Source organism: Bison bison, unplaced genomic scaffold, assembly GCF_000754665.1.
Source record: "Bison bison bison isolate TAMUID 2011002044 unplaced genomic scaffold, Bison_UMD1.0 scf7180017864471, whole genome shotgun sequence".
In the NCBI taxonomy this organism is placed as follows: domain Eukaryota; kingdom Metazoa; phylum Chordata; class Mammalia; order Artiodactyla; family Bovidae; genus Bison; species Bison bison.
This window is the reverse complement of record NW_011495032.1, coordinates 24,763,772-24,773,880: the sequence shown is the minus strand read 5'-3', so window position 1 is coordinate 24,773,880 and position 10,109 is coordinate 24,763,772. Positions and strand designations below refer to the sequence as shown.

Below are 10,109 nucleotides of genomic sequence, written 5' to 3'. Positions count from 1 at the left end.
ATGCTTTTGAACTGTGGTGTTGGAGAAGACTCTTGAGAGTCCCTTGGACTGCAAGGAGATCCAACCAGTCCATCCTAAAGGAGACCAGTCCTGGGTGTTCATTGGAAGGACTGATGCTGAGGCTGAAACTCCAATACTTTGGCCACCTCATGTGAAGAGCTGACTCATTGGAAAAGACCCTGATGCTGGGAGGGATTGGGGGCAGGAGGAGAAGGGGACGACAGAGGATGAGATGGCTGGATGGCATCACCAACTCGATGCACATGAGTTTGGGTGGACTCCGGGAGTTGGTGATAGACAGGGAGGCCTGGTGCGCTGCGATTCATGGGGTCGCAAAGAGTCGGACACGACTGAGCGACTGAACTGAACTGAACTGAACATCTTAAGGGCTTCCCAGGTGGTGCTAGTGGTAAAGAACCCGCCTGCCAATGCAGGAGACAATAAGAGATGCAGATTTGAGTCCTGGTTTGGGAAAATCCTCTGGAGGAAGGCATGGCAACCCACAACAGTATTCTTGTCTGGAGAATTCCATGGACAGAGGAGCCTGAAGGGCTACAGTCCACGGGGTCTCAAAGAGTTGGACATGACTAAAAATGACTGAACATGCACACATGCACTACATCCTTAAGGCCCAGATCAATTCTCTGTGCCTCAGTTGCCCCTTCTGTAACCTGGAGACAATATAAGGGTATTTAGGGTAGGATGCTTCCATACGTGCTCTCTTATTCAACTCTGATGCTCAGTGAGATTCCAGAATCCCATACTGAGAGCCTATAAAATGAGAAAAAGAATAGTTTCCAACTCATAATGTTGTTGTATAGATCGAGTTAATGCAGGTGCTTCACACAGAACCTGTACAGAGTAAGCTACCATATTATCATTTTGATATAACACTGATATAATACCCATGATAACAGTACTGTGGAGGCTCCTGTGATTCTTGCAACGGGGCTTTAGGAAGGGGGTCTCTGCCACACGAGGGCTGTTGTCCTTATGCTCCCACTCACTGACTCCTGGTTAGCAAGGAGCAGGAGTCTTCCCTCTAAGCCCCTGTCCCAACTCTCAGGCTGGAACTGGCACAGAAGGTTGAGTAAGCCTCTTGAGGGACTCAAACCACCCCTTCGAGGGGCTGCATCTGGGGTGGGGAGCGGTTCTGGGAAGCACTTCCACAGGTTCCTTCTTGCTGCCAGGCCCTTGAACTCCAAATTAGAAAGTCAGGCAAGAACAAGGGAGCATCCAGCCCTCAGAATTTAAATAGCACTTAATGAGTCTTCTACTTCTCACTAAAAAACCAAAACACTTCCTGGGACTAGCACTGCAAAAGTCCTGCTTGATTCCATTCTGTCCTGATGTAACTTATTCTCGTTGCTTACCCTCACTTCAATCCTGGTTTAAATTAAAAAGAATGATGCTTAGAAGATTTTGAGACCTCAGTAAATATCTGTAGCTGGGTGACTAGGGGCACAGGCTATAGTCAATTTGCTGCTCTGAGGCTTACCTTTCAGAGCCTGTAAACTGGGGGGTGGGGGGGGATGATACCTACCTCTCAGAGTTATTGTGAAGAATAAATGAAATAATTATATATTAATAATAGTAATGCTGACATTTATCCATCACTTATTAGGTGTCAAGTACTGTGGTTCCAGGCTGTGGATTATCTTAACTGCTATACTGTGCTGTGTTGTACATACAGCTTAGCACATGGCCAATATTTAATACATGTTAGCAATGATAAAGACAATGATGATATCAACAAAGTATGAAGAGCCAGTCTTCACTGCCCTTGGCAACGTGTTTGTGTAATCATTCTCCCTTTCCTAAAGCTGGGAAATCACCCATCACTCCCCTGTTCCCCTTTGGTCCCTTTTCTTCTGGCCACATCATATCTTGAAGCCCACTGCTCTGGTGGAAAAGATGGCCACATTCAGGGTCTTTGGGAATCCTGAGTGTGTCCTTCACTATGGCCTGGCTTTTATTTACTTGTGACACTCAAGCTGCTTTTAGCCTCATCAGTTTCTCCATCTTCAGAGTGTGATCAAGATACCATTAACCACTTATTGTACTTTAGTACAGTGGGGAGAAAGAGTTTGTAAACACTAAGAATGGTTTTTCTGGCCTATTCCCTATTCTAGAGGTTGGGGTGGGAAATATATGAGGTGAGAAGTATGTGCTTAGTTCTGGCTAAGACTCAGGATAACAATTTCCAGAAGTCAGTCTGCTATATCCAGGGCCTGGCATAGCATCTGGCATGTCCTAGGTCCTCAAGAGATGATTTATTGGCATTGAAGATAATTCATGATTTTAACTCGAGGGCTTATTCTGTACGTCTGCTGCAAAAAGCAACTCAGGGACCAGCTGCCACTCATCTCTCCTTCCAGTTATCCCAGATTTGGAATCTGGAACTAAATGCTACATGCCATTTGTTTTCCTTTGGAAATGAAAATATATAACTGGTGCTAGGTTATGCCACACATGTTTCATTATTGGTTATTACACTTCCTATTTGCTATCCCACCATACCCTCCCCAAGATGCTTTCTCTTTGAATGAATTGTCCTCCAGAGTCTGCAATACCATGCTGAAGTTGAAGGATCACATTTTCTAAGAGTGAGTAATATTAGGTGGTTGTCTTACTGAAACCAGTTGAGCAGTTTGTTTCCATTCATGGAGTATAGGGCACTTTATCTCCTTACTCTTCCTCCCTTTGTTTCTACCTCCTAAATGCCCTCTCTTGCTTCCGATATGTCCGTCTCTTGGAGACCCACTTCTTGAACTCAAAGCTGAACTGATGCCAGGGCTATACCACATAAATAGATTTGTAGGTGGGAAGCAGTTTAAAGGAAGGTCAATAGCAAAAGAGGTGGACTTGAGCTCCCCAAAAGGACCATTCCAAAGTGAGGTAGACCCCCAACCAAGGCACGATGGAATCCCTCACAGTAGCTCCAGTTTTATTTTGTTAGTTTGAAGTCTTCTGAAAAAGGCTTTAGGGACAATGACCTAGAGAAGCATTTAAGGTTTTGGCTGGTATAACTGTTCAGAATCAAAAACCTTTGTCCTATTAGTTCAGCCACATAGAATGTTGACTTGGCTGAGAAATATCCAGTAATGGGAATTCCAAGTTAAAAGATTGCAGCCAACCAGGAAATATGGATGTGGTCTTTGAGAGAAACCAGGAAGATATGATGCAACATAGCCCTTTGGTGTTGAGGAAGGCATGCTTCCAGTGGCAGAAAGCAATTGCTACAAAGAGGCATGAGGAGAGGCACGGTAGCTAGCTCAAGAGATTAGATAGCCCCCAATCTTGCATTTTGACTTCAGTGTACAGTAATACAGTGATGATCTTACTTTTTGAATTGTGCTTAAAAAGGCCAATGGGAAGTTCATCTTCCTTCACTGAGCACACACTGGCTTGGCTGGCTGAGAGGTGGGACACATTGGTCTACAAGAGGGTAAAACAACTAGTCAGGGATTTCAAAATAGCCGTGGACAGTCCACAAATGGATGAGTCAGTTCGGCCTTCTTACTGGCCGCATGGAATCACAGGCCCCTGGAGGAAGGTCTTCATCTCAGATGTCATCTTCAGCTGATGAAAGAAAGGCCTCTGGAGATGAAGGAACCGATCTAAGAGGATGAAAATTATGGAGAATCACATAATCTGAGTTCTTGGGAAAGGCATTCTTGCTGGATACACACCCTCTGCCATTAGAAGCATCCTTCCCGTGACTCACCCTCACAGTACCTTTAGAGAGGGGCTATGTGACATGTTACAGAAAGTGGGCTGAGCTCAGAATCTGAGGATGGGATATGATCCCTTCCTCTTCCCGTGTCACTTCAACACACTAAGCTCCTCAGCTTCTTCATTTTTATAATAGGATTTATTCCATGTCATAAGATTGTTACAATAATTTTGAGGATAAAGTCAAATAATGAGTGTGAAAGCAGCTTTTAAAACAGTAAATGCCACCAAATGTCAAGTAATATTATTCCAAATAACATTTGGGCCTCTGTGATGACTTACCACATTCTGTCTAGAAAGATAATTATTTGCTTATTCCTCCACTGGGGAGGCTGTGCTCATTCACCCTGAATTAGGCTCCAGGTTACCTCAGGTGGAGTGTCTTTTTTTTTTATCTTGAATCCCTCCAGCCCCTGGGAAAGCACCTTTTCTATAGTGGCTGCTTGGTTAGTACTTCTTGGACTGGATCACTTATAATAAACAATTGTCTTGGTCAAAATTCCTTTTTTCCACCACTGCGGTACTAATTGAGAAAATTCCAATTAGAACTTTTTTTTTTTCAACCAGAGAGTAAGAGGCACAATGTGTGTTTACCAAAGACTTGACATTTTAATGGTACCCTTTTAACTAGTTTACTTTTTTATGAAATGTGAGGAATATAGATTCAGAGGTAAGAAATGTTACAAGTTGAAAAGTAAGAGTTGAAGAACCAAGTTTTATTAAATTACATTAATGTCACTGAGAGTGAAATAAGAGAAAAATAGAACAGACCCACACGTAGGATTTCCTGAAGCCCTGTTAGACTGTTATTCACCGTCCACATATGCATATACAAAAATATACTATCTATAAATAGCCACCTGCCTTTTCAGTGAAATTAAAGATGGGAGAGTTAGAAGAGAATTTCCCAGTATAATTACAGGGTTCAAACCTACAGCTGTTAGACTCCTGTAGTTCTGTCCAGAGAACTAATATCACTATTGCTAATATCACTATTTTCTATCAAGCACATTAAAAAAAAACAAACCTATTTTTAATGGGTAAGATGTTGTCAATAGGGCTTTTATTTGTTTCTTGCCAAGATTCTCACAAACCTACTTTAAAAGATTAGGTGTTGCATATTGTATAGACTAATTTTGTTTGATAAACTGAAGTCAATTTTCACAAGTCTTTCTGCTCCTCATCTAGGGATTAACACCAAACTCCCACCAGTGTTTTTCCTCAACTCTACACATGCCCTTCCATACACACTTTCTTTCACCTATTTTCTGCGAAGATGTACCTCCTGAAAGATCCTTGAGCCTCTAAAATTCTTAGGTAAGAATCTACTACCTTAGGATGCACCACAGTGTGAAAGGAACAAAACAGAACCCTTTCATCTTTGCTTACAAAAAAGCAGGTAGTAATTTATTCATATGCAGTCTTTGTTCCCTCACTAAAGACCAGTGCTCTTCAGTCTGCGAGAGCTCTGAAGGACGAGGCCATGCTGAGGAGAGGAAGGGGACACATTTACAGGAGCAACCACCTCGCTCTCCCCACAGAAGGGTCTAAGTGCCTTTAGCAGTTAATTTGAGAGCAAAAAACCCCATTGGGAGCCTTCCATCGACTCTAAAAGCAAACATTCTTAACAGGCAGTATTAGTGTGGTGTTAAAAGAGGCATGCTTTAACCTAAAAGGTGTCATTTTATGAGCAAAAACTGGATAAACCTTAAGAGACTTGAAGTCGTTTTTTTTTTTTCTTTCCTAGCCGCCAAAATCTTCACCGTTTAAGATGACCTCACACCCATTGTGATGTTCAAAACCCAGGAGGATCTTAAAGCCGCTTTGCACACACTGTGTGGTTGCACGCCTTCCTCCTCCTGGTGAGGACTCTGTCACTGGTTTTCATTCTTTGTGTTTGTAAAACACACCAGCCGTGTGTGTGAGCCTGTTAATTAAAACAAAAACAGAAACTGTTTCTGTTGAGCTTTAGAAGTGCTGAAATTTAGAGCTGAGGGAGGACAGGAGAAACAGCAGCGTCCTGTCTGTTGCTGTGACGGCTGCGGAGAATGAGTGGACTCTAGACAGACACCTGAATTAAAGTGGGGAAAAAAAGAATCTGGTGAAGCATGAAAATGGAAGTGTTTAGAATGCCTTTATCATTTCCCTGAGGGACTGTTGAATATCAAAGCGCCTGGATAGTGAAGGCTTCTTCGTCTAATCTGATTCCAAAGTTAGCCTCCCCGGCAAGAGGAAAGAATAGTTTCAGTGGCTTCCGAGGCCGTGCCGGGGTCAGGCGTGGAGTCTATTACTGCTGGAGCTGCTGAGTCACTGCCACCTCGGGGAATCACTTGACCTCCAGCTCAGTTGACCTAGAAGGGAGAGTGAAGCCTACAGCCAGGGAGGCTCCCAGAGCAAGGCTCCCATTATAATCTCTGGAATCAACTACAGATCTTCCAGTCACCTGAACCCAAAGGATTTAAGCCCTAACAATTCAAATAAGGGGCCTTAGAATCAGTAAAAAAAAAACAAAAAAAACATTCATAGCATTCTCCCCAAGGAAAATATCTCCAGAAAAGTGGACCAAAAATATCTAGTCCTCTTTCAAATATGGACTCCATGCCTGAAGGGTAGTAAAAACATGGATCAGATAGCACCTCTCTAAAAGAGATGCTTATTCTGTACCTTCAGTAAATGATTCAGGGCAGGATGTGAAAATGCTTAGGGGTGTCTGTGCGCCAGGGTGGTGGGAAGAGAGGCAGGAAGCAACAACAACAGAAAAAAAAAAAAATTAAAGGACAGTTAAGGCATTCATTAAACTCTGTATTTTAAAAGGCAAGGAAAAAAGACCTTCATATATATAACATCTTCTTTTCAGTTCAGTTCAGTCGCTCAATCGTGTCTGACTATTTGCGACCCCATGAATCGAAGCACGCCAGGCCTCCCTGTCCATCACCAACTCCTGGAGTTCACTCAGACTCACGTCCATTGAGTCAGTGATGCCATCCAGCCATCTCATCCTCTGTTGTCCCCTTCTCCTCTTGCCCCCAATCCCTCCCAGCATCAGGGTCTTTTCCAATGAGTCAATTCTTCACATGAGGTGGCCAAAGTACTGGAGTTTCAGCTTTAGCATCATTCCTTCCAAAGAAATCCCAGGGCTGATCTCCTTCAGAATGGACTGGTTGGATCTCCTTGCAGTCCAAGGGACTCTCAAGAGTCTTCTCCAACACCACAGTTCAAAAGCATCAATTCTTCGGCACTCAGCTTTCTTCACAGTCCAACTCTCACATCCATACATGACCATAGGAAAAACCATAGCCTTGACTAGACGGACCTTTGTTGGCAAAGTAATATCTCCGCTTTTCAATATGCTATCTAGATTGGTCATAACCTTCCTTCCAAGGAGTAAGCGTCTTCTTTTATGAGGGACATATTCAGTGGGTGTCCCTCCATACCATCTTTCCATAATACAAAATTCTGTTCTTTGGCTTATATGGGAACTATAAACTAAATAAACGTTCACTTTGTATTTAAAAAAAAATTTATTTGTGATCTGTACATGTGATAAAGTGGGGCTTCCTTGTAGACTTTAAAAGGCAAAACAAAACAAAAATTCAAAGTAAAAATGTATAAATACAATATATATTTTCTTACAAAAATGGAAGATTTACAAAATATACATACTGCACTCGTCTCTATTTTACAAATTTCACATGCAAGAGATATAACACAAAAGATGCCGAAAACTGTGTAGTGGGCGTTTTAAAAATCTGACAAATGAGACAGTTTTGGAGGTTTAAGAAACATAAGGTCAATGTTAAACTTTAATATAAAAAGCAGCTTCACTCAACTGTACATGTATAAAGCAACTTGTACTCTTGTAGTACCCTCTATGATTTAAAAACTGTTTCAAACAGCATTTAAAGACCGTTTTGAGAAACAGGATAGTGTTGCTGGATTGGAAGGTGATGTCAAAGGTGGAGTAAAGGTTAGCTCCCATGATTCTCTGTTCAGCTTTAGATCATTATGCAAAGGAATTGGAGTTCTATTATAGACGGAAAAAAAGTACATGATTTAAGATTAATAAATTTAAGTCATCCAGCACATTTCAAAGAACTCCAGACTTACTTTGAAGTTTACCTTCTTTTAACGACTTTCCATAAAAATGGGGCCCATGGTTTGAACTGTCCTCTTCACTCACTGTCATTTCTGCAGGTCACCTCCCCACCCAGCCACACAAAGACAGGGTCAGCATACACATGATATTTTATAAACGGATTTATGGAACAAAGAAAACAGGACAAAATGCTCCTTTGACTTTTAAAAAAATTTAACGTTCCTTTATTATGAGGCTAAAGGCATTATGCTTCTCCTTTTATCTTAGAGGATTCAAATTGGAAGGAAAAAAAAAATCGAAAAACAAAACCTAAATGCAGGTTTAAGGGAAGAAAAAGAAAATGAAGGGAGAGATTTCCCTGAATGTTTTAACAGAGCCTGTTGGATCATGTGTTCTGAATTAAATTTACTTAAACACAGCAAAACCCCTTGCATTTCCTTTAGCCAAGTCAGTACCTCTGACAGAAAGGGGTATGGAAGCACAGCGCCCTTCACTTTTCCTTAAAAAGGAATGTTTATTACAACCAAATTAACATCCAAAGGGAACCTCAGATTTGCGCTGCTTTGCCTATAAAAGTTGCTGTCTTCACAGTTGTGCCTTTCCACAGGGAGACACTTGTTTCCTCTTTTGTCTCTTACAACAAAGACAAGGGGAAAAAATGCATTCCTGTTTTGAAAAGCAACAAGTCATCACTTCTTTTCAGGATATTAAACCAAATAAAACAGCCTTCTTTCTTCTGCCTGCTTCCCCAGAAAATAAAAAAGCAGTAGAAATACCTACTACTAGCCTCCTTTTCCTTGTTGCAAAATGTTGTCATTTCTTTTTGCATCCTCACATCAGGATTCTAGGAGGCAGGCCTCCCAAGACTTCAAAATGCTTATTTTACAAGACTTGAAAGGAGTAGAGGAAGAAAAACAGGCGGGGAGGAGGCAGAGGTGGAGACTGTAATGTCTGACCCTGGAAATTAACCCATCTGGGCTCCAGTTTGGCCCCAGTGAAAAGAGATTATGGTTTGACCACCGCTTGACAAGGACACTGCAGGGAGTCCTCCCTTTTCCCAACAAAGCGGCGGCCGCAGACAGCTGTACCTTTCACCCGGGCCTCACAGGAGTGAGGACAGGCCACTTGTCTTGCAGCAGGGGAATCGCTCACAGTCCCAGTTCGGCCCAGAGCCGGGAAGAACTCACAGCAACCTTCTGATCTCAATCTTTTTCGACAGGCCCAGGGCGGCCCGTACCGCACATGATTAACGTCACTGTTAACATCACCAGCATCATCCTGCAAGTCTTTGCCAGAAGTCTTTTCATCCAAACCGTCTTTCCACCCAGGCCTCTTTTCCCAACCCACATATATCTACATATATCTTCTCATTTCCAGGTCACTTCTCACTGGAGCGGAAGGAGGTTCCAGAAACAAGTCCCCCCACCCCGCAGTTCTTTCCCTACCGCCCCTTTCCCACCCCCGGCGGCGGGAAGGAAGGGTGGGGGAGGGGCCGGGGTTCATACCGCAGTCTCCCCCTTGCTGCTGTGGCTGAGTCTGTGGTAGAAGCGGCGCCACGACTGCAGGGTCTTGCCCGACCAGATCCAGAAGCCAGTGGTGATGCCGACGATCATGGTCATCAGGTACTTGATCATGAAGACGGTGAAGTCGGGGCTCATGGGCGGGAAGTGGCCGGGCGGGCAGGGCACCGCGTAGCTCTTGCACGTCTGCAGGAGCCAGGTGCGTTCCCAGTGTTCGCGGAAGGCCTGCTCATAGAAGTAGCAGGCCAGAACGATGGTGGCCGGCACCGTGTAGAGCACGCTGAAGACGCCGATGCGCACCATCAGCTTCTCCAGCTTCTCGGTCTTGGTGCCGTCGTGCTTCATGATGGTGCGGATGCGGAAGAGAGACACGAAGCCCGCCAGCAGGAAGGACGTGCCGATGAAGAGGTAGACGAACAGGGGCGCCAGCACGAAGCCCCGCAGCGCGTCCACGCTGGACAGGCCCACATAGCACACCCCGCTGAGCAGGTCCCCGTCCACCTGGCCCATAGCCAGGATGGTGATGGTCTTGACAGCGGGCACAGCCCAGGCGGCCAGGTGGAAGTACTGCGAGTTGGCCTCAATGGCCTCGTGGCCCCACTTCATGCCGGCCGCCAGGAACCAAGTGAGCGACAAGATGACCCACCAGATGGAACTGGCCATGCCGAAGAAGTAGAGCACCATGAAGAGGATTGTGCAGCCCTCCTTCTTGGTGCCCTGCGCCACCGTGCGGTAGCCGTCGTCGGAGAAGCGCTCCA

At 44.2% G+C, this 10,109-nt stretch overlaps 1 protein-coding gene across 1 annotated transcript in view; it reads right to left on the bottom strand.

Annotated features, from left to right (window-relative positions):
• Window positions 1-7,244: 7,244 nt before the first annotated feature.
• The window catches only part of FZD7 (frizzled class receptor 7), a gene marked incomplete at its 5' end in the record, with an annotated part of 3,822 nt that continues 957 nt past the window's right edge, over window positions 7,245-10,109 (bottom strand). Inside the window, one exon of the mRNA XM_010861273.1 lies at window positions 7,245-10,107. Coding sequence (XP_010859575.1) covers window positions 9,331-10,107 — 777 coding nt within the window. The remainder of the gene's footprint in view (window positions 10,108-10,109) is intronic.